Source organism: Pseudonaja textilis, chromosome 2 (genome assembly GCF_049901715.1).
Source record: "Pseudonaja textilis isolate UNSWEBS1 chromosome 2, rPseTex1.2, whole genome shotgun sequence".
Classification (NCBI taxonomy): Eukaryota; Metazoa; Chordata; class Lepidosauria; order Squamata; family Elapidae; genus Pseudonaja; species Pseudonaja textilis.
In genome coordinates, this window is record NC_141991.1 from 136,700,000 (window position 1) to 136,724,264 (window position 24,265).

Consider the following 24,265-nt stretch of genomic DNA (forward strand, 5'->3'; position numbering starts at 1 on the left):
ACAGAAAGAGACCCTTGAAACTGCAGAGATTCTTAAAGCACTATCCTAACAATTCTTAGGTCCTTGGTTGAGACTTGAATTAAGTCTTAACTATGACTTTAACTGAAAATTACTTATAGACGATAATAGCTATTCAACTTAAGAATCTTTTGCATCTCAAAAGATCAATGGATTGAAATGATCTTAATCTTTTTAGATACAGAGACTGTCTGACACTCAACTGTTATAATAATACTATTATAATAGATAAGGATTGTTTATGTATACAGTCTCGGTTAATGATAGAACTCTCATCCACAAAGGAAGTTTTGCAGGAGTATCAGTTCTTGATCAGTTTTCGGTAGGAATGGTGAATCTTGGATAATTAAACAAGCAATTAAAAACCATGAATCCTGCCAAATTGCTGTCATCTTCTTTATAAATCAAACCAGCTTGAAACAAGATCTGCTAGTGAAGAGGGCAATCCAGACAAGACTTAATGTCTCCAGTTTCATTTCAAATTAACCCTGATTCATCTGGCCAAAATCATAACATTCTTGTTTAACTGATTTGTCTCCCCCCTGAAGCTTGGATAATTTTTTTCCTGAAAGTTCAGAAATGTGATAAGTAAAAATAATTGACATCATTTCAATTCAGAAAGCTGTGAAGAGCCTAGGAAAGTCTTTTCTTCTTTCACTGAAACGGAGAGTTCACCCTTCTACCCCGCTAGGTTAGCAGTATACAACAGCACAGCTGGACACTTCATACAGACAACTTTTGGTTCAATAATTTATTTTTAGCCATACAAGAGTAAACCAGAAATACATATTGTATACAATTACAAAACACTGAAAGAGGTTGGAAGGAAGACAGCCCCACAGCATAAATGTACCTCCATGGCACAGTCCTTAGTGTGCTGGGAGCTGAAATGACATCAGTCCCAACACACCAGTAATGGGCAGAAAGGGAAAACATGAAAAACCATAAAGTCTGCATGTTTTAGGTCCAAAGCAACGGAGTAGCACTGTACCTTGAACTATAACTAGAGCTTCCAGGTATGTAATATTGGCTGTTGATGTTGCTGAACTGTAATTCCCAGTGTTTGTCATAAATGACCATAGAGAGCTGGAGTTATTGGAAATTATAGTTCAGAGACAGTTGGAGTGTGATTGCTTCCCCATGCTGCTAGGACAGCTACTGTGAGATCTCTTAACCAAGCCAACAATAAATGAATAATGATCATTTAATTTATCTAGTTCCTTGTCTGCATTCCTCACTTTGTTAAATGAAGTATCCAAGAATTTCCATTCTGGTGAATGAAAAGGGATTTTGTTTTTAATGCATCTGCTAATTTATAGCAGTTTCCTCCGCTTAAGAGGCTTTTTGATCAACCACTGAGACAAGCCATTTTCCCAAAATACATTGGTTTGCCAATCTGATATATATAAAAAGAAATATATAGTGCCGTTATGCATAGACAGATGCTGCTTCTCATAGCATCCTGAAGTTGGGCATAATACCTTCCCTATCCCATAACTCTAAACAAAATAAATGAGGCTTGGTCTGATTCCCACTTCAACATGGAGGTGTTTATGATTGGATAGGCAACCAATGCTCTCTATCCATTGCTGAACTCTCAACAGTCCCTACCTTTATTGGTCATGGTATTGATGCTGTTGCCAGTTCACCAACATCTGAGACTTGCTTTAATTTTAATGTTAAAGCTTTACAAACTAAATGGCAAGGACTTTCACCTTTAGCATTTCTCAGCAGCTTTCAAATGTAGTATTATATAGTGTAGTCTAGATATATACCTTAGGCCCTTTTGTGGGTTACGCCAACTCAATCTGGGTTATGTGCCCAATAGACACCCCCTGTATAAATTACCCCAAAGATTAGAGTTATTGTGTCTTCTGACAACGGAGACTCAACGAAGCTCTACGGTATGCAGAATAGGGACTCAGATGATAGTGCTATTACTCAGGAGTTTACTCCAAATTTATTTAGCAGATAACCTCCCAAACCCTGCTTCAACTAGAAAAGGGAAGGAAAATGGACACATGAGAGCAATGAACCTAAAATATTTTTTTCTCATCAATAGCAACCCGTGGGTCACAAAGTTCAAAGAACCTGCAATTCTACATGGAAAACAGTTAAGGGATACTGGTTTCAGTGCTGGGCTCTTTTCTTTAGTAGGAGAGATTTCTATTATTGACAACAGGACTAGAATCAGAGCAAAACTATTCACAAGGATGGGGCACAGTACAGTCTTCCATTTGTGTATACAGGGATGGTAGAAAAGGTATACAACTGGTGCATGGCTTTGAAACAGACAGTACAATGGGGTATTGTAGGATACAATATTTGATTGTGTAAATGGGGAAGATTCCCTTCAACCCCCTTCTTCCAAGGCACGACTAACTTCGCATTGCATATTATTCTATTTCAACATTATCCTGCTCTAAATGATGAAACACTGGTACTATTTAACGGAAAGGAAGAAGTCAATGTTTAGATAAAAACCAGCCACTCCTCTTCCCCCTGCATGGAAGGAGAAGCAGCTCCTCGAAGCATTCATAACCAGTTTCTTTGGTACTCTGGATCATTCCTCACCTCAGCAGAAGATCAGAGTTAAGGCACTTGGTTCAGCAGCCGTCCCTCAGTTGCAAGAATGGGGCTCGTCGGAAGTCAGCCCAATTCCCCTGCTGACCCCAGAATAGCAGGATGAAAACTATCCTACTTACGGAGAATCAGGGAGCAGGGTGAAGGACAACTACAAAGGTGCTGAAAAGGTTTTGATTTGGGTCAACAAGACATATTGAAAAACGGCTAAGCAAATATATTGGTGACAAAGTCCAGAAAGCGCTTGGCATATTGTTCCGGATGCACTGTAGAGATCTCTGCACCAGCCTGTAGGGGAAGACAAAATGTCAACAACCACCACAAAACAGCCCCCTTAATTCTTAATCATTACAGTGAAAGCAGCGTGGCAATGGGCTGTGAATACTGGAGACACTGGGGATATAACACCTGAGTCCTAAATTCCATAAAGCCAATCAGGAGTAGCAGTTAAGGTGCTAGTCTAGAACCTTGGAGTGTTCCAACCCTTAGGCATGAAAACCAGCTGGGCTAGATACTTTCAGCCCAACCCATGTCATAGAGTCCTTATTGTGGGGAAAATGGGAGGAAGGAACATTAGGTATGAATACTGCCTTTAGTTGTACAAAATAAAGATCAGATATATATCTAAAACTAAAATGCAACGATCAGCTGCTATTAACATGCGTATTCTCCACTGCAAATATTTCTGAACCAGTGGAACATCCCTCTAGCTGCTTCTCTTGAATACATTATATCTGCTCCTTCCCATCTTCCCCTCAAGGAAATGTCCTTGTACTTAAAAAAACATAAAAGCCATTGCCCCAATGGGACAATAAAAATAACTCTTCTACGAATCACCCACAGCAAATAGCATTTTAAAACAAAATTCTATTGAGGGGTGGTGCAGGTCTTCCTGGCACTGACATAGTTTCTCCACTTCACTTCCTTGCTTCTAGTCTGTAGCTACAAAACTCACATCACTTGTATTCTTTAGGATGCAACTATTCTTTGATTTAAAAAGCTAGATAGAAAGTATCAGGAGTTATCTCTGATAACTAACTTAAAACAACAAATCCTCAATTTCAGCGTGTCCCCACTCCATGGGGTAGTCATGCACTGCCTATGGCTATGCTGGTTGGGACCATGGTTTCTTCTCTGTTTCCCTCATAATTAGAAGAGATTCTAAATTCCTGCTGCTCCCAAGCATACGGCAAGACACTGGAACAGCTCCCATCTATAGGAAAGGCCACTTTTATGCCTTCTCTATCACACAGTGATGATACAATATAACCACCTTAAGAGGGACAGCCTTTGGCCATCCAGTTACTCAGAAGGAAAAAGTAATGCTGAAGCAGGAAAAGAGTACACTCTTTGGCAGAAATAATGGTCATGGGAAGGGAAGATAAAGGCTGAGGTGCTGGCCAGCTAATCAAAAGCACGGCTCCCTTCTTAGCATTATTTGATCACCATAACAGACAGGGTGGCAAGCCAAACTCACCCCATGCTTGACTGTCTTAGCTGCATGGGCAGCCTTCTTCCTGGCATCATACTGCGTGAGGATGTCTATGAGGCCCATGAAGTAAATCTCTTTTTGGGGACTATCTAGGAAAGTAAGAGAAAACAGTGAAGGATATATATGATTCCATATTTTACCTGTATCCCCCTTCCACACAAATATCCATACGCAAACCCAAAAGATGAACATCAATAACAACAAAGCCCCCATAGAAAACACATGAGCAAAAAGAGTAGTTATACAGGGTTGAGGCAGGAAGAAAAGATTCCTTTCCTGAATCAAAATATAGCAAACCAATCCTGAGTAATTGATTTGAGCAACCACATTCTTTAGGTTCACAGGCTGGTCTAAGACTTTAGTAAAATTTATGTATCCTTCTTTATCTTCCTTCTGTGTAACTTGCATTGCAAATTCAAGCCCATAGCAATATACAAAAAATATTAAAGACAATTCTGGTTATTAAACACCTTCTTTCTCGGAAGCTGATATCCAGATCTGACTGACATGTAATCAGCACCTCTCTCTCCCTTCCATAAATAAAGAGGTTACAAAAGTTGATGCGCTGAACATCCTGGTACAAATAGTTAAATACAGGTGGTCCTTGATTTATGACTACAGTTGAGCCCAAAGGAGGATTCCAGCCTTTGCAAGTACTTTTCAATAAACATGCTCTGAATTTGTTCATGAGTCTCCTGTCAATTTGATTTATATCACATTAAGCAAAGTAGTTGTTAAGTGAGTTTTTCCCTCTTGCCTCAGTTAAGTGAATCACTACAGCTGTTAAGTTAGTAACTTGGTTGTTAAATGAATCTGGCTTCCCCATCAACTTTGCCTGTCAGAAGGTCACTGCAACCATCATAAAGATGAGCCACTTGTCAAGCGATTGAATTTTGATCACGTGATGTTAGGGATGTTACAACAGTCATGTGAAAAACGGTCAGAAGTCATTTTTTTCAATGAATGGTTGTAAGTTGAAGACCTGTATAACTAGCCACAGGCACAGAGAAAATTGAGAGGACCTGATGTTACAGTTGGAATATACCACAAGGCACACATACATCTTTGATATCATAGTTAAAATAATCCTTTTATGAGTTTGGTGGAGCCTTTCCCAAACTAGTACAGTCTGGAAACTCCCCATAATGCCCATTCAGCAACACCTTTGACTGACCAGCTGAAAATTACAGGAGCTGTAGGACAACTTACTTGGAGGGTGTCAGCTTGAAAAAGAGTAATCTAGTATTTTGGAATTAACAAAGGGAACTCCTTCACAAACCCTGCTTAAACTACACTGGGATTTCAGTTTTAATCAGATGTTACTAAGTTATCCTTTGTGTATGCCTTTCAAGATTATAAGCTAGGAGGAGATTCCATTGCTTGATATTTATTGTATATACTGATTATATTAAGTATTTAAGCAAGGCTTAATTTTTTTTTAGCTAGCCGCAAACTTTGGAATCCTTGCTAGTTAATCACTCCTAAGCAAGATGGATGAATGATTTGACTCAACAAAAGGCTGTTTCTGATATTTCTGGGCTGCCTGTAATCACATATGACAAGAGAAAATTAAAGTAAAAGAACTGACTTTTGTACTCTGGAGTGTTCTCTGGAACTGACTAAAGGCAAAACTTTCTTGATAAACTAAGAAAGAGTCACAAATGATAGTATAACTATGATACAGATTCTGGTGTGCAAAATGCTGCAATAAACAAAAGGCCCGAAGGCATTTTTCTATCCATTTAAACACCAGTTTAATAAAAATTTTGTTTTATCCCAACTTACTTTCAGCACTCTTAGTGGCATACACATCAATATAAGGGTCAAAGTCACCAGGCTCCAGCGGTTTGTGGGAGTTCAGATAACTGCCAATGCCCTCAGGATATGTTCCATATGAGCCCACAGGTGCCCCTGGTTCACCCTCTCCATCTTCCTCTTCCTCTTTTATGTCTTCCTCTTCTTCTTGTTCAGCTCGCTGTACATCATGGATACCCAACAGAAGGCTGTAGTCCATAATCTTTAGCTGCACTAGGAACTGAAGAAACAAACACAATAGTGAGATGGCCAGGAGATGTATATGTTTGTCTCATTATTCATTCCAAATGAAAATCCCACAACACAAACTCATGAAACAATTTATTCCATATATTATAAAATTGCAAAGATTTTTTATCACTTCATGCTCTTTTGCATCTGTCTCTGTCCTTTTCACTATATTTTACTTGAAGACTGTCATAATGCTTAAGATCCCATGATCCCTTAATGGGGAGAATGGAGAGTCATTTCAATAAACTGTGACTGATACTCTTCTGTAGTATCACAACAGCTCCCAAAGTGACCAAAACAGTTTCCCTCACCAAAACAATATATAGCCAACCTAGGAGGAAATACTGCTTTGACATATAGCAAGCTACAGTTTCAGAAGGAAACACACTTAATCCAGTAAGGTACTGCTCACCCTGGAGGGGACTATATTCTAAAGAATTAGATATGTAGCCTATGGGGAATTGTAGAGCTGAATGTCCTCACTGAGACTACCTTTTATTAGCTTAGACTGAGGAACCATCCCTGGTCTTTCTTTGATTTAACAGCCTTGCAATAGTTATTCATTCTCCCATATTTTTCTATTCAAGGACTAAAGTAATTATCAGAGATGCTTTCCTCGACTCTTCGGGACAACAGGCAAAAAGACAGAAAAGATATTCTTTTTAAAAATAAACAAGTCTCCTGTTCAAATGGAACAACTGCTTTTAGTGAGAGCTTAAAAGTTTTTCTAATATAATTGTTATTGCTGTTGTTCTTAATATGTATATACAAGCACCTATGGGGCTTTGCTAATGGTAAGTTCAAAATAACACACATATTATACTTTGATGATTGTTGCTTAATTGAATGCCCCTTCTGGATCTATGTGATTAAAAAAGAATGATTAAAATATCACAGGGAACTCCCCAGGTTCAAAAAGGTATCTATAACCTTTGGCTGTGTGCTTGCCAATAAGCCCACATTAAAACCACGCTTCTACTGTTGAGAGGCATCAGTCACAACAGTCATTCTATTGCTGTTTTAGAGGTACATTGTAGCTAGTTTAGCTCAAAAGAAGTCTGAAAATAGCAAGGTTTCAACATAGCTTCAAAATAAACATAAACTTTAAAGGTAGGCTTTCTCCAAACTAAGGCCATCCAAATAAAGTTGGTTATTCACACTGGCTGCGACTAACAAGATTTCATTCATTCTGATAACATGTTTTGGGTGCTCCATGAAAACCACCATTCAATTGCTCATTTACTAAATGGCTGTAGGGGGCAGATAATGTATGGTCACAAGTGCCCAATTTGCAAATTTGGTGACCCTGTTCTCTGTTCACTATCAACCTGTGGTTTATTATTTTTCTTAGGCATGTGGGCAAATTTACAAATAGGTACTTGTGCTACATAAGCATCCCATATTTATTCTCAACCAATACGGAGGAGTCTATGAGAAATCCAAGATTATTTGGGGAAATTGAAAATCTGGTCAGCATTGGTTATTTGCACTACATTAGTTTCCTTTAAAAATTGCTTAGACTTAAAAAGTTTCTTTTTTAAAGTAGAATGATCTGCAAGGAAGATATCCATGGGCACACTAACATCAAGGACATCATGCAAAATTAAGAATCTAAGATGGATCCATCTGGGCAGATGGTATTATTGGCTTGCCTGAGACTTCCCTGCGAATTTTGTAGGCAACTAGACATTTGAATTTCATCTAAACCCAGCTTGCTATTTCAGCATCTCAAAGATTAGACCTAAGATTTTAACTCTTGAATGTTGTAAAAACCCATTCTTCAATCAAGATGACTCAAATTAGTTTCCTATTCTGGATTGTGATGATCCCCAGCAATACTAGGCCATAATGTGGATCGGTGCAAACTACCTTTGCACACCTAATAACACCCTTGTAATTTGTATACCAAGATTTATGACTTAACATGTCTGGGGCTGTAATTCATGTAATGAACTACACTTAAAACACAGCCTGTTTTGCATACAGAAAGCAGTTCAAGAATATATCATGGTTATTTTCCTTGCTCTGGCCTTTTTACATTTTGAAACAACTTGATAACAAAACCAGTTTGCCTAGACCCCAAAACTCCAAAATCAGCACGGTATAAACTGAGTATCTGTTTATGGTATCTTAACTGATAAATACACCTTAAACCACTATGTTGTGTCATGTTAAAAGTTAAACACTCAAGCTATCATGCATGTATAGATTCATCTAGCAGCTGTGACAGCAAAATCAAAATTTACATTGCATTTACCCTGAATTCAAACAAGCATAAAAACAGTTCTTGCTTTTAAAAGGAGCCGAGTTTTAATCTGAAGATGGCATGTGCTGAGGGAGGGGGACACTCCCCCTTTGGCAACCTGTCCCCATGATTAATTGCTTTGGCTGTTCAAACTAGTGGGCCTACTTTCCAAATGGAACGCATCCAACTTTAATTCTCAAACGTGAGCCCTTTTCTATAACTGCAATGATTAATCTTTTTAAAACAAGCCTTTTCTTTCCCACCCTGTGGAATTAGGAAAAAAATCGAGCCCAACCCCTCTCGAGAGTATTGGCACAATGGCAGTTACAAAGGTTATTGAAAGGCAACACAATTACAATGATAAGAAGCTAAAGAACTGTCTAAAACTCAGAAATTGAATACATATTACAGTAGGTCAACCTGGCTTCAGGAACCAGAAGCTGTTTTTGGTGAACATTTGCTTTCAGTACTCAAAGACATAAAACAGTCTTCTAAGACAGTGCCCCCCCTACCTTTTGGGCACCAGGGACCAGTTACATAGAGAGGTTTTTCCATGGACTGGAGGGGGTGTATTTTTGTGTGCTGCCTGCATTCCACCAATGGGCCTTCACTTTGTTGAGCGGCCCAGTTTCTGGCATGCCGCGGACCAGTGCCAGTCCACAGACTAGGGGTTGGGGACCCTTGTTCTAAGAGAAACGGAAGCACAGAAGATTCCTCCACAAGCAAATATTTGACATTTATCAAGAGTTTTCATTTGGTCAAAGCATCTAAGTGGTTCTATACAATTACTATTGAATTATAATTCAATAATGCTAGCATGAATGAGTTTATTCTTATACCATATGACAGCATCTAAGACTAAGACTAAAAAATCTAGAATAATCTTGGGAAAAGCATCACTTCAAAACCTAGAATTTTTTAACTAGAAACCTCTCAGATCACAGTTCATGTTTTTAACCAGGATATTAAGCAGTCACAATGAAAAAGAATCATAGAGTGGGAAGGGCTTTTAAACCCATTGAATCTAACCTTATGCAAAGTGCAGGAATTTAAATTAAAGCAACCCCAACAAATGAGAGCCAGTATAGTCTAGTGGTTAAGGCTCCAGGCTAGAAAGCAAGAGATTGTGAGCTCAAGTCCTGCCTTAGCCATGAGAGCCAGTTTCGGAGATCTTGAGCCAATCACTCTCTCTCAGCCCAACTCACCGTACAGTTTTTGTTGTGGGGAAAACAGGAGAAGGAAGGTGTGTTGGATATGTTGGCTGCCTTGAGTTATTTTTAAAAATAATATAGGTGGGAGATGGATGGTTGGACAGACAGATCCTGTTTTGTCTCTATTTGATTGGGTAATTCTCATCTACTATGGAACTGTATTTGAAGCTTTATTGTTGTCAGTGAAATCCATCATTTTGTGTCCTGTACTCTTGAGCAACGGAGATCAATCTTGGCCTACTCTTGTGTGGCATCCATTCAGGTATTTGAAGATTACTGTCAAATAACGACCCACAATTCTTTCAATCTATCTTCATGGGACTTAAGTTCCCTCCCTCTTTAGGTCATTATACTCATTTAGATCAATCACCCTCACATCTCAGTCTAACAATCTCATAGAACTGTAAGCATTTGCTATAACCTTTTCCTTCTGCAGGATAAAAACATTAGGCAACATAATTAATGAACAGAACAGAGATTTTACTCCATTCCACCACTTCTTTCTTTACAGCCATCAGGGAGAAGAAGGGGAAAAAAAGCTTATTGTTAAAAGCATATTTTCAGTTCTCCCAAGAATTCCATGTTACATTACATCAGTCATTTTTATAACAAGGCCGCCAGATTGAAAGCAAGTATGGAGTTGTGCTTAAGAGTACGGAACTAGAGCCAGAAGAGACGCAGGTTCAAATCCCCACACAGCCATAAAGCTCACTAGGGTTTATGAACCAGTCAGAAATATCTCACAGAAGCATTTGAGTGGGTAGCAAAGAAGGGAGAGAAAAGTCCCAAATGTATTATTGAGGGTTTCTGGGAATGAAAGCCAAGCTATTAAATAAACAAGACATCACACAATAAAATTGCTCTTAATATTATATGGTAGAGGGATACCAAGAGATCATTATGTGCGGCTTTCTCAATCTGGTTTTCTCCTGGTATTCTGTGACTAGAACACCCACAGGTTCCGGCTAATGGCCATCCTAACTGAGCTTTCTGAGTGTTGTTAGCCTTAATCTATCTGGAGTGGGAGCCATCAAGTTCTGGAGATTGATGAATATTGGTGGTTAAAGTAGAATGTAGTGGTTAAGGTGCTGGTCTGGAAACCAGGAGATGGTGAATTCTAGTCCCATTTTAGCTGTGAAAGCCAGCTGGGTGACTTTGGGCTAGTCAGTCTCTCAGTCCAATCCACCTCACAGGGTTGTCGCTGTGGGGAAAATAGGAGGATGAAGGAGTTTAATGTATGTTGAGTTATTTATAAAGTAATAAAGGCGGAATCAAAAATATAATTAACAAATAAATTTATTCTCATCTCTTCTGAAACTCCTTATCCAGAAAGCAAAGAAAAATCCTAAATCTAACCTCACTTTTTGTGAAGAACCAATCAGCAAGCATTAACATTGTGGGAAGCAACCCCCTCCTAGAAGAATGAAATACTTTGAGGAATATTTTAAAAGGCAGAATATTATATTTCCCTAAATGAGAAATGGAGAAACATGTTTTTTAGAGGCAGGAAACAGACTCAGTCTTTCTTAATAGCATCCGGCAAATATTCTGTACCCATTAAGAAAGACTGGGCCAGCCTATCAGACCTTCAGCTCCAGGATGATGGGATTAAGAAGAACAGGACATGATCCTTCAGAACATAATAGGATTAACCCACTACCATTTAGCAGAAGACACAGAGCTCACTACATTGCACAATGTCCTAAGGGCATTTCAGATATTGCACCGCCTGCAAAGCAGTCCAAACTTCAACCAAACTTAGCTCAGACAAGCACCTAGGATTTGCATTTCCTCGTTTGCCTTTGGAGCCAGCTATGACCCCTACAGGACCCCACAGGAATCTGACAACAGCCAATAGAATACATGTTCTCGCACAGGAACGGGAAGCTCAAATACAAAGCCCAAAGAAGGTATACCCCCCCACACTCTCAACTCCATTTTGTCAGCTGTCCCAAAAAATCACATGTGGTTGATGGTTTTACTTCATCAATAAATGGAACCTTTCTTTCGAAACAGCCTCCATGTTTCCAGTGTCTTTCTCCAGCTTGGAACTGAAGCAGGTGGATTCCAACAACAGAAACATAATACAGAAACAAGATCTGTCCTTGTTTGGCCAACTCCTACCAAGTGCAGGGAAATCATGAGTCCAGGCAGTTCAAGTGAATATTTAGGTTTATTGTAAGCTAAAGCTCTCTACAAGAATCTGAGCTACTAACGGTAAAAGCTAGTTGATGGTAGATAAGAGTCAACGGAATGATGATGTGTTTGAACCTTCCCTCTGGCTCCAGTCTGGTCACCTCCTACAACTTCACTGGAAACATTCAGTGTATTGCTCATGAGGCTGAGACTTTCATTTAGAAGATCAGAAGAAGATTTCAGCCTACTTGTGCCTAGGGGCTGACACTAAGTGACCTCAATTGTCACACCCAAAGCATCATTTTTTTTAAAAAAAAAACCAAGAAGCCCATTGCCCACCACTCCCCTGATTTGGGTCAGCAGTAAAACTGAAGCTGGAGCAAGACAAATCAGAACATTTGAGAGAAACGGAGCTGATGAAGGAGAAAGGCTGCATGGTATATGAGGTTAATAGTTAGACATTGAGCATCTGCAGCCCTCCCCCACAATCACATGCTATTAACAGTCATTAAGGCCAATAAGGAAAAATCTCACACTGCAGAAGTAGTTTAAATTCTGCAGATTCAATCCCTAAGGAAATATAATAGCTGATGAAATGCTAGCTGTGAGCAATTCTTTCCAGAACTGGAAGTTAACCTCAATTCTCACCTCATTATGGCAAATGGGGTGCAAATGTTGACCAGCTATTCAGAAAATCGGGGTCTGAGACCTCTACCAGAGAGCTGAACCACAATTCTTTCACAACAGAACTTGTCCCTCAAAGTTACAAATACAGTACAAATATTTGCAGCTGCCATACCAGAAGTCTGAAAGAATAAAAAAGCAAAACAAGGAACTAGAGATAAAAAAACAATGAATAAATACCTCAGTACATAACAGTTGCTATGAACTTTACTTCTCATGAGAAGCTTAGATTTCTTCCCCTTCTGCCATGGAAACAACCCTTCTTGCCATTAATCTGGGGCCAGTTAAATGCTTAGAATTGCTTTTCTCCTGTTCGGTTTGTTTAAAGCGCTTTCTATACAATTCGGCCATTACAAGTTCACATAAATTGAAAAATGTTTTTAGTTAGAAGAGTGTGCCTTTATGATGACACAAATGCCAGCCAATAAACATTACGTACACTGACTTCCCTGATTCTCAATACGATTATATCCTGTCATTCAAATCAATCATATCTACAGAGACTCTGAAGCACCCTTCTCTAACATGTCATCTTTGACAGGGCTGATAGAATCTCCACCCGACCTTAGATGACTAGAAAATTCAGAAGCTAGGAGGCAGCTTCAAAAATTCCCAAATTAGCTTATGAAAAGAATGGAGGGAAAGTGATTTGCCGCTATGTAATCCTCCTGAGATAAGAATGCTGTACAACTCTAGAAATATCCTGGGAACCCGTCAATACCCCTGGTGGAGACTGACTCTGAGGGAGAAGAGAAACAGCCAACAGGAAGTGTGGCTGTGAAGGTTGTGGAGGAGGCTGGGGAAGGGCAGAGGCCGGCTGAGCAGTCAGAGGAGGACCCAGGCCCATCCCCTCTCCATCCTAGGGCACACAGGAAGCAGAGGATTAGGGAGAGACGTGGTCTCCTCGGGAGGAGAGGGCCTCGATCCTCTTCATGGGCTGCAGGTGTGAGAACTGAATAAGAGTTTGGACCTGCGTTCTGGCAAATGCTGGAGATAAAGTGTGTTTTATTTTGGTCTGAAGTTATTTTGGTTGGCATCCTTCCAACAGACTGTGCCTTGTTATCTCCTTGAATTTGGTAAATACTTCCCCTGTTCCGTTGTGGAAATTTTGTCATTGTAGTTTGTTTGGTTTTTATTTCACCTCTATCTGCTCATTAAGTTCGGACTGTATTGCTTTCTTTGGAAGACTATTTTTGAGTATGTTTTATCTCCAACTGAGTATTATTGAACAGTGGGGCCAAGTCGGAAGCATTAAAGGACATTTATTTACATTTTGGATTTTGTTATGTTTGTGTTACACTCTGGGTTATCACAGAACCAATGCTTTTTGCCACATGCAAATAATATAGGGAAAAATACCCAGAGGAAGAGAGGTCCATCATATATACTGTATCAATGACCTTCAGGGTTGCCTGGAGCAAACTGAATATAGTTACTGAAAGCCCTTTGCTCATTGTGTCAAAAAGTCCTACCCCACTGCCTTCCAGAGCCAACCTGGAACCTTAGAACACAGTTTGGGAACAGTTTTTCGTTCTTCAGAAACAAGAACCGATTACTCTCAAACTATACAATTTTTCATGACATCCTCCAACTGAGGATGACATTACTGCCCCTGTAATTTTCCCAAGCCTAAGACTTGATGAGTTGTCAGAAAACGATCTGCCTACAAATAATTATACTGAGAATATTTTCTCCCTTTTAAGGACATTTCCTGTTTATATTGCTGGGAGGCCTGTTAGTTTAAAGAAGCAGATTATCAGTTATGAGGAACTGTACAAAAAAATTCAGTCAAATTCCATCCAAGGAAATTTGCAGTAGGAAGATGGCGATTTCAATGGCTCAAGCGTGGGAAACAGGGAAAGAAGCAGAAATGTAAGGTAGAATGGGGGGGCGGGGTGTGTGTGTGCAATAGCAAAGCTCATATTCAGTCTGTGATGTGGGAACCATTGTGGCATCCTTCCCTTGTGCCATACAGATGGCATTCCAGTATTATGGCTTTTTCAGCCTCAAATCCAGCAGAGGGACGCAGACAGGGAAGAAGCCTTGGTGCTTCTGGTCAGGAATGCTGCAGATGCTCCCATATCTCAAGCACAACACTAGATGTTATTTAGAGATAGGGAGTAATGGAAGGAGTTGACTTGCTGACAGATACTAGAGAGAAAATTGTAACTTTTGACCTTAAAAGGTATTAAGATGGGAATCAGAACAGTAGGGTGGGTTACCATTAGTAACACCTTCTCAGACTCAACTGAACCATGAAAAATTGCCCACTTTACCTTTAAAAGTCTCTCTTTAGCATCCACAGCTTGCCCCATTAGATTACTGACCCATAACCACCCCTCTTATACTAGATCAGACTGAGAAAGTTACAATACCTCTACATCTCGCTTCAACTTTTCCATAAAGTCTTTTTTGGTCTCTTCACTGATGTACACTTTCTGGTTCATGTTTAGGAAATCAATGTCCTTCAGAGTTGGTAGTTCCTTGCCCTGGAAAAGAGGACAGTTTCATGAAAAAGAGGCAGATGAAGCAAGTCAAACTTCAACTGAAATTTGCTAAATCCAAATTTGGAAGAGAGAACTAGAAGCAATAAAAAGTGACAAAATAATGTAAAAATGAAGCTAAGGTTTTGTGTGTACATGTACTATAGAACAAAAGATTTTCATTTTGTGGATTGTGTCTTCCCCATATATAGGCTGTGGTTTTGCATTGTGGTTTCAGTGTAACTTTTAAACTGATGATCTGACTTAGGGTCATTCCTTGGTGGAAAGGTGAGACAAAAATGGCAATTACAAATCAATGCAAATAGCCCAAACCATGTAATTGTAAAGTGAGATAAAAAATATTTTTAAACACCCTTCAGAAAAGATAAGAAAATATCTACTCTGTTCTCACTAATAGCAGAGTTAAACTAATTATGGAGCATATACCTTTCAATTGTCAGTTTAAGAAACATAAAAAGTCATTCTTAACCTATTTTGAAATTGCTCTTAAAATAATTCACAGGAAGTAGCATTTCTGCCCAATATCACATTTTTCTATCTTCCCATTAATATCAGGGTTTTGCATTTAAGTTCTTAAAATAGTACCTTAAATTATGTCTATCTCCCCCCTTTCTATTATGTATGTCTTATGTTTATATTTAAAAAGAGAAAGCTCACTTTAAGCTTAGAGTGATAACTGAGAGTTACAAAGGAGGAAACAAAAATACCAGGGGTCAGGGTAACGATGCAGACAGTTTTATTACTTTTTCTTTTATTGTAAAGGGACTAAATCTATTTTAGATTTTGTAGGTCTCTGACTTTAAAATTGTAGAAAATACATCAACTTCAAGTGAAGCATAACATAAGGCACATAATAGGATATTCCAGCAGTTCTAGAAAAAGTATGGGGGGTGCAGGTTACCCATCTTTGCTTTAAAAAAAAAGCAAAGACTCCCTTGATTAAGTTCAACTTTTGATGATTTTATAGGTTACATGAAACATTATCCAGTAGCGGGGTATACATATTATTCTGTACTTTGTCCAACTGATAGTGTACTAGATCATGCAAATCCTATTAATGTACATGACTCCTTCTGGATTAGGTACCTACTACTCAGTTTCTTGACCTGGAACTTCTAGAAGCCTTCCAGTGATAATGATACCATTAGAAGGAACAAGGGCAAAAAAGTCCGTTTACTCAAATGGAGAGATTGAAGATGGAAATGAGAGTGTTTAAATTTGTTTTCAGAGGCCTTCTGCACACTATTTCCATCTTTAAATTAACCCTCCCTGCTCCAAAACTTAAAATTAAGGAAAAACCATGCCAGTGAGATGGGCCATTTTTCTGCTTAGTGTTGATTCCATGTTCTCACAAGCCTTCCCGGAGTCAAGAAAGAGAGAGTGAGAGATTTCCCCCTCTTGGCTTAACTCTGGGCATGAATTCAGCTAATTGTGGTTTATGAAATAAAAACAATCATGTTTAGACATAATGTATTACCTTTCTACAGAGAAAGCTATAATACCATGTTGGATTGTGCCAGCAAATTCAACCCATATCAGGTTAACATGAAAATGCACCTACAATCACCAATTACCTTCTCTTTGTCACTGGCTTCACGGGATATCAGTGAACCCTAAAAAAGGCAAGAACATAAGGATTACGGTCTAGAAAACATAAGATAAGGTGTGTATTTTTGGAGCATCTTTCAAATTAAAGTGTTAACATAAAATTATTAGAAAGTGGGAGGGAAAATGGTTCATAACATCAGAAACTTTAAAGTCTCAATGGAAGGTGAAGAGTTATGTTAAACCTTCCAAAGGGCTGCCATAGCGGGACAATATGTTAAATAAAATCATCATAACCAGAGTCAGTTAAAAAATAAAGGTAAAGGTTTCCCTTGTCTAGTTGTGTATGACTCTAGGAGCTGGCGCTCATCTAAGTTTCTTAGCAGAGGGAGCAAGCATTGTCCAAAAACATTTTCATGGTCATACGGCTAGCATGACTATATACTAAGGTGCACAAATTAAAACATATAAACTGTAAATTGTTTCATGATTAATACTATCATTTTAGATGGCAAGGAAATTGGTAAGGAAATCTTCCATCTTTCTATAACCTCTTTTACTTGTATCTTCCATTTATTTCATCCCAATGTTTCAATGCTATTGGCTGTTATCTCCTAGCTGGATAGTTTGAAGGAGGAGTGGAAGAACCTTTATGGTGCTTTGCATAGTGGTTTTATATTCTGCCTTCAGGTTATTTGTGTGTGTCCGTCCTCCCTTCCTCCTCCAATATTTAAAGCAATTCCTTCAAGTTACGAAGTATGTCCTAGTATTTAATGAGACGGTTACAGAGGCTCCACAGTTGACTAGTCATTTCTTGGCACCCAGCAAAATAGGCATAGAGACATTAACACCATTTTCAACAATAGGCCCACCATGAATTCATATCAAAACTATCTTTAGCAGGAAAGATAATATAAGAATAATACTGAATGGGCATAGGCTTTCAACCATTTCCTGGACACATTGGTTTACATTTATTTTTGGTATATCAGATGATCTGAAATGGAGGGGTTGCAGCATAAAAAAAAAACCAACAGTACACAATGTAACACTTTCACGATACAGATTAATCACATCCTCTATTCATTCCGAACATATGTGGCAGGCATTTTTTTTTTTTTTTTACTTAATAGAAGGGAGAGAAGAAACTGGGAAAACATGACTTAATTAAAGCTACCCAGAGGTTCTTAATGAAGCCAACATATGAACTTGCTTCTCACCCACTGAGTTCTAAAACCTTAGTGGATGGTTTGGTTTGGTTCTTACTATTTTTTTAAGACTTCAGCAATCAGAAAGGAAGCTCCCTTGTCAGGAATTCAACATGCTATTGTTGTACCACCATGAAACTGGATTTACACCAAATTTGGTGCCTTCTCTTAAAAAAAAAATCCTCTCGATAGAACATACTTGAGATGTCTCAGAACGTGGAATGATCTTATCAACACCAACTGAGAAGCCCCCAGGCCATCTGCTATTGCTTGCTTTTTCCCCCTTTCTAACCTTCTGTCAAGATACACCCCCTTGGTGTCCTTGTCACTAATGCCTTGGTTAATTTCTACACCTTCGGGGCCTTTGCTATACCCACCCACAGTCTCTCCTTTTTACAATGCTAATTTGCCCTGCTTTTCTATTTGCCTTATTACTTTTTTATGTAACCTTCTGAGCAGAGACTATATTATATTGCCTCTGTACTCTGCAAAGTAATTGCAATACCCCTTGGCATCAGATAGAGAAACGACCCAACACATTTAAATCTAGCTCCCTGCTCCAAAGCTTCCCGGGGAGATAGGCTAACCTTCGGAAGAGTTATAAACCTATTGGCAGCATGAGCATCGGAAGCGAAGAAAGGTATCACTTGAGACCCAACATTTCATTCAAAAAGAAAAAGAAAAACACTATCTCTTGTAGATCCAGAAATAATGTTGATGGAGGAATAGGTCAAGTATTAATAACGCATACATGGAAAGCAGCCCAAATCTCACATTCAATTCACTGACACTGCCGTATCATTTCTGCCCATTCATCCTTCTCAGACTGACTTGATTTTTGGGGCTGGCATTAATTTCAGGGTAAACAGCACGTTAAACATAATCACTGCAATATTTTACCGTCAAGAAATATATTAACAGCCTCTGCAAATGACTTAATCTGCATCCTTGTATAATGTATGTACTAATAAACAATTCTCCGGCTGCATTTTGAGCTATAGCCCTTTGTGGCAATGCAGTTTCTAGTCCCCGACCCCTCCACAGAGAGTGGCCCCCTAAAATACTTGTGAATACAAACACTGCTTGTAAATTATCCACATACCCTTGGTATGAGAGAACTTGCTTTAGGTCAGCATTTAATGATGCGTAATCAGGCTTAAGGCAGAGAGGCATGGACACGACCCATCTCATTTTCCCAGCTGAGCTTTTCAGCACAAAATAGCGACCTTGCATTTGAAACCATTCCTCTGCTGAGTGAATTCCCCAAGGAAAGAAGGGGGCCCTTGTGTGGCAATCCTAAGGCAGGAAATATGGGGAGGGAGAACTCCGCGGCCAGAGCCATCTCTAGGCTGCCTTAGCAGGCTTTGGGATGAGGAACAGGAAATGAAGCACAGGCTTTTGACAGAATGCCCTTATTGCTTTGGTTACCCATCAGACAAAATCCCACTCCAGCCATGGTTCTGCAGGACTACCCCCAAGGAAAGCTGCTCCTGATGGGAAATGGGAGTAAAGGTAGTTCTCAACTTACGACAGTTCATTTAGTGAGCCTTCAAAGTTACAATATCACTGAAAAATGTGACTTAGGACCGTTTTTCACAGTTATGACCCTGGCAGCATCCCCATGATCATGGGATCAAAATTCAGATGCTTGGCAACTGGTTCATATTTATGACCCTTGCTGTATCCCAAGGTCATGTAAATTGCCTTTTTGTGACCTTCTGACAAGCAAAGTCAATAGGGAAGCCAGATTCCTTTAACAACAGAAATTTTGGGCTCAGCTGCAGACTACCTTGTATAACAACAGCCGATGTTTAACAGACTATCAGGAAAACAGAATGGATCTTCTCCAATGGGCAGCTGTCAGAGGAGAACTAGATCCCTCCTCAGTTAGACTCTAACTCAGCTGTGGCAGAAAGGACTAGAGAAAGCTCAGAGGGAATGCTTTGCTTGCTTTAAGATCGAGGACTCATTTCTGACCTTAAAAATGACTGATTGGGTACAGTAGCGTTGGAGGTGGGGAATGACTCCCAAAGGATTTTGCCTTTGAAACATTTCTATCTATTGTGATCTGCTCCTTGAAGAGGCCACTGGAGTCCATGATGCATGAAGAGAGCTACATAAGCAAAAGGCAGCCCTTGCCCTAAAAAGCTCATTATCTAAATATAGACACTGTGTCTGGATGATGAGGGAGTCTGGCAGGCAGTGGCAGAAGATTCATGGAATGAATTAAGCACATCCCAGCCTGCAATCCCACATCTCTCACTCAGGAATAAAAGCTCACTGAACTTGGGAATGGTGCTTCCTCCCAAGTAGAGGCACTATCCTTTCTCTTATGGAAAAGGGCAGAGGTGGTTAGAAATAGTGTCAGCTGCTAGCTCTGTGAAACCTTTGGTTAAAACCAGATGTTTGGGGCTGAGCACAGTTAAGTGGGAAGAAGCTTGATCAGAGCCATGTATCCAAGCATATACAGCATGAGGCTTTACTGTTAAATAACGACTCCACGAGCGCCCTTGTCTCATATCAGATGGAAATCATGCTTGCTTGACAATTTGTGACCCAAAACCATTTTAAGACACTGCCTGGTGAAGCAGCGGGTATTTTTAAATAAACACTGCTATTTGAATGACCCTTTTCCTCAATTACTCCTTTAGGATGATTATCCCTTTTATAGAATAATCATCAAAAGAGGATGCCTTATTGAGAAATTTGATTATTACAAGGTAAGGAGATTGGATACCAACAGTCTACTTAAGGCTGTGCAGTTTCCCAAATCAATTATGCACTTCTCCCTTGGCTCAACCCCTTCTGTTCCTCAAAGGGAGAGAAGGGGATGTTATGGAAACAGCGGCATCCACACCAAACCCACTAATGCTAAAGCAATATAAGGACAAGGATATCACTAGGCAAATGCCATGACAGGTTTATATTAGTCTATTACAGGTACATTGCTGCAATTGCCTGATGATGTCATCACACAAGTATCATCCTCCCCCTCCCCTTCCCCAGGAGAGAAAGATCTGGAAATCAGTATCTCCTTAAAGCTCCATATGTCATTGTACCAAACAGCTATGACTGGGAATTTTGGAACATGTCAGTGAATATGGGCTGAGTCAGAGAAATGAGCCGAAACTCCTGACAGCCCACCTCTTCCTTGTAAAGAGTCAATCCATTTGTCTGACTGCTTTGTTTCAAAACAGTGTGTCAGGGGATAATTGAGCTAAACCACAAGTAAAACAATGAGAGTCAATTTGGTCTAATAGTTAAAGGTACTGATCTAGGAACTAGGAGACAGTGAGTTCCAGTCCCACTTTAGGCATGAAAACCAGCTTGGTGATTTGGGTCAGTCACTCTCTCAACCCAACCCATTTCACAGGGTTTGTTATTATGAAGAAAATAGGAGGAGGAAGGAGTATGTTCCTTGTCCTGAGTTACTTGTAAATAACAATAAAGGCAAGATAAAAATCAAATAACACATAAATAAAAACTACCTCCACATATACCAGCATGCATACAATCATGGGGAAAAAAAACATACTCTTTTGAGTTCTATGGTTTTACATATCAGGACATAGTAAAAAAAATCATCTGAACAAAAAATTGTCCATCTGAGATTGTATTTACCTTCTTTTAAGAACTGCTAAAGATAAAGTGGTTTTTACTATTTCTTGATACGTAAAAGCATTAAAAATGGTGGGGGTGGGTGGGCTTTCATTTTCACACGACTTAGGTAAGCATCGTGCAAGAGATGAATAAACAGAGACTCGATTCACACAATGCTTCTTCTCTATCACCCATTACCTTCAGATCATACTTTCGGTGTATAGTGAGTCTGTGACTAAACATGTTCCTCATGACCAGCATGTAGCTCTCCTCGTTGTCAACACTGAGCCGGTACATACCCAAGAATTGGGGCAAGAGGGTACTCCCATGACATTTCACAATGTACTGAAAGAAAATAGTGGCAAAAAAAATTATGAAACGTTGTGACAATTCTCAAGGAGCCTAATAATGGTGGAGGCAGTCAAAGGTACAGGCATATTCTGTGTGGTATCAGATCCTTTCAGAAAGCAAATGGTTCCTGATCTCAGAATAAAGCCCATGCCTGTTAGAAATCCAGTTTCCAAACACTCGTGCCCTTTGGTACCTACTCTAAGCACTATTAAGGGCAATAATAAACATTATTATTAATAAATAATAAACTGGTAAAGATTCCCCGCAAATTTCAGATTCAAATTTTGAACGCAAGTATGAAAGATGGAAATGCATAATTCACATCTTTGAGGATATTCAGACATTACGGGAGGAGACAGCTCTCTAGCTACAATCTCCAAAGGACAAATGCACCACCTAGTGGGCGGATTGTATATTTTTAATCACTTTTTCTCAGGAGAGAAGACTAAATATCATTAATCTTTTTGTTTTTCTAAATGTCAAGCTTCAGAGCTTTCTGTTGAAAAATACATTTTTTGCTCCCAAGGCATGAAGCAAAGCTAGAACACAAATGGCTGTTCCTATTCAAATCTTAGGAATAAACAAGGAATTCTTTAGACTGTAATTAGGCTTCAGTATTTTCTGTCCCAGAAAAAAAATAATGCACAGATCTGCAGTTGCCTACATTTACATTCAAGTCTACTGAGCTCAAAAACTAAACTTGTTTTTAAAGCACACGTTTTTGCTATTGTACGATGCATCAATAAGAAAATGCACACATAAAGTGCCCCCTTTTCTCTTCTAATTCTGAAACTAGAAGGGTTATATTTAGTTAATACCAGAGATCACTGGGAAATCTCAATCCCAGATTAAGAAGTCAGGAATAAAACCGTGGAAGAAGATAATAACAAATAATATTATGATCATTCAAGGTTTTTATTCTTGATGTTTGCCTTGTAAAGCCAGATTTTACCCCTTTTACCTAGACTCTGTTGGCCCCATAGCTACCTGACCCTTGTTAGCAATTTTTTGGAGGGTGAGGCCTTTTTTTTTTTTAGCAATGTATATTACAGGAAAAGAGAAGATCAGAAGGGAAACTTTCCTTCTGTAACAATCTTCCAGTTAACCAATCTTTGGATTCAAGTCAAAGAAACTTTTATCTAGCTATAATCCCCCTGAAGCCATTATGTCTGCAATTTGTCTTACCTGATGATAATGGGATAGAAGGCTATGCACATCAGCTACGTCTTCACTGGTTATCTCTTTTATGACCACTGTCCTGTCATAGGACAGGAGAAAGCGACCTCCACCCTCAGTCTCATAAGTTGGTGGGCTACGTGTCAAGGAGACCTATTAAAAAGAAAGAATGGACAAAGCAAGGAAATTTACAAGGGGACTATGGAAACTGCTGAAGGTACCTTCCATGTGCAGATCAGTAGATGCTGCTTCACCTAAGCAAGGTCTCAGAATCCTCCTAAAGTGTTCCACTCCTTTTGACAATGCTCTTTCAATCAGCCACCTTCAAGTGGGGACACTTTTTAGAGCAGATCCTAGTGGGGCACCATACGAAGGATCTTTTGACAGCTCTCACCCAGCCTTGATTCACTCTATAATGTGAGAAGCTTGACTAAGAACTATGAAACAAGTTAGGCACATTGAAAACAACACATCTGTTTCCTGGTTAGAATTCTAATTGCTCAGGTGTTCAAGTAGCTTCCAAAACAAGGGGGGTGGGTGGGCGGGGTGAAACAGAAATAGAAATAGAGTGAGACTACAAGTCATGCTTATAAGATTACAGTATGAGGAACGGCTTTGTGTGCTTTTATACCAGAAGGCAACAAGGAGAAATAGCGGTGCCTGCTTCAGCTTCAAAGGATACCTCCAAAATACTCCTGACAGCTGCGCAAATGTTTTGTGTGTGTGTGTGTGTGTGTGTGAGAACATAGCAAGCCTGGCCTGGGGCTTCCTTTTCCACATCTCTCTTTAACCCATTCTGAGATTGGGCCTGTAGCTGTTGTTTAAGTGCTCGATTGGATGCATACAACCTCTTGTGTGGCAACGTACCACTTCTAAGCTATTGCACTTCTGACTGTCATGCTCCTGGTGGAGACTGACTCTGAGGAAGAGGAGGAACAGCCAACAGGGAGTGGAAATGTGGTTCCAGAGGTGATGGAGGAGGCTGCGGAAAGGCAGAGGTTGACTGAGCAATCAGAGGAGGACCCAGGCCCATCCCCTATCCATCCTAGGGAAGGCAGGGAGGAGGGGATCAGGGAAAACGTGGTCTACTCAGGAGGAGAGGGCCATGATCCTCTTCATGGGTTGCAGGTGGGAGATTTGCATAAGAGTTTGGACCTGCGTGCTAACAGATGCTGGAGACAAATTAGTGTTTTATTCCTAAAGGTGGTTTATCTTGGTTGGTCTGTCTTCCAACGGACTGTACCTGGTTATCTTCCTGAAATTGGCAATTATCTATCCTGGTCTGTCGTGGAACATTATTCAGTGTGGTTTGTTTTTGGTTTTTGCTTTGTTATCGGCTCTTTGAATTTGAACTGTGTTTCTTTCCTTTGAAATGTTATTTTGAAAATAGTTTACTCCTCCACTGTGATTAAACAGTGAAGCGAAGTCGAAGGCATTAAAGGACTTTGGGTTTTGTGATATTTCTG

The 24,265-nt window shown here is 39.6% G+C and overlaps 1 protein-coding gene across 5 annotated transcripts in view; it reads right to left on the minus strand.

Moving 5' to 3' along the window:
• Nucleotides 1-754: 754 nt before the first annotated feature.
• Nucleotides 755-24,265, minus strand: part of PIP4K2C (phosphatidylinositol-5-phosphate 4-kinase type 2 gamma) — a 35,296-nt gene continuing 11,785 nt past the window's right edge. For all 5 annotated transcript variants that reach the window (XM_026713735.2, XM_087925446.1, XM_087925444.1 and 2 more), the window contains 7 exons: nucleotides 22,809-22,952; nucleotides 21,471-21,617; nucleotides 16,494-16,532; nucleotides 14,791-14,904; nucleotides 5,879-6,128; nucleotides 4,079-4,182; nucleotides 755-2,889 (listed from right to left, as the gene is read on the minus strand). In XM_026713735.2, the coding sequence (XP_026569520.1) occupies nucleotides 2,809-2,889; nucleotides 4,079-4,182; nucleotides 5,879-6,128; nucleotides 14,791-14,904; nucleotides 16,494-16,532; nucleotides 21,471-21,617; nucleotides 22,809-22,952 (879 nt within the window). In that variant the 3' untranslated portion in view covers nucleotides 755-2,808. The remainder of the gene's footprint in view (nucleotides 2,890-4,078; nucleotides 4,183-5,878; nucleotides 6,129-14,790; nucleotides 14,905-16,493; nucleotides 16,533-21,470; nucleotides 21,618-22,808; nucleotides 22,953-24,265) is intronic.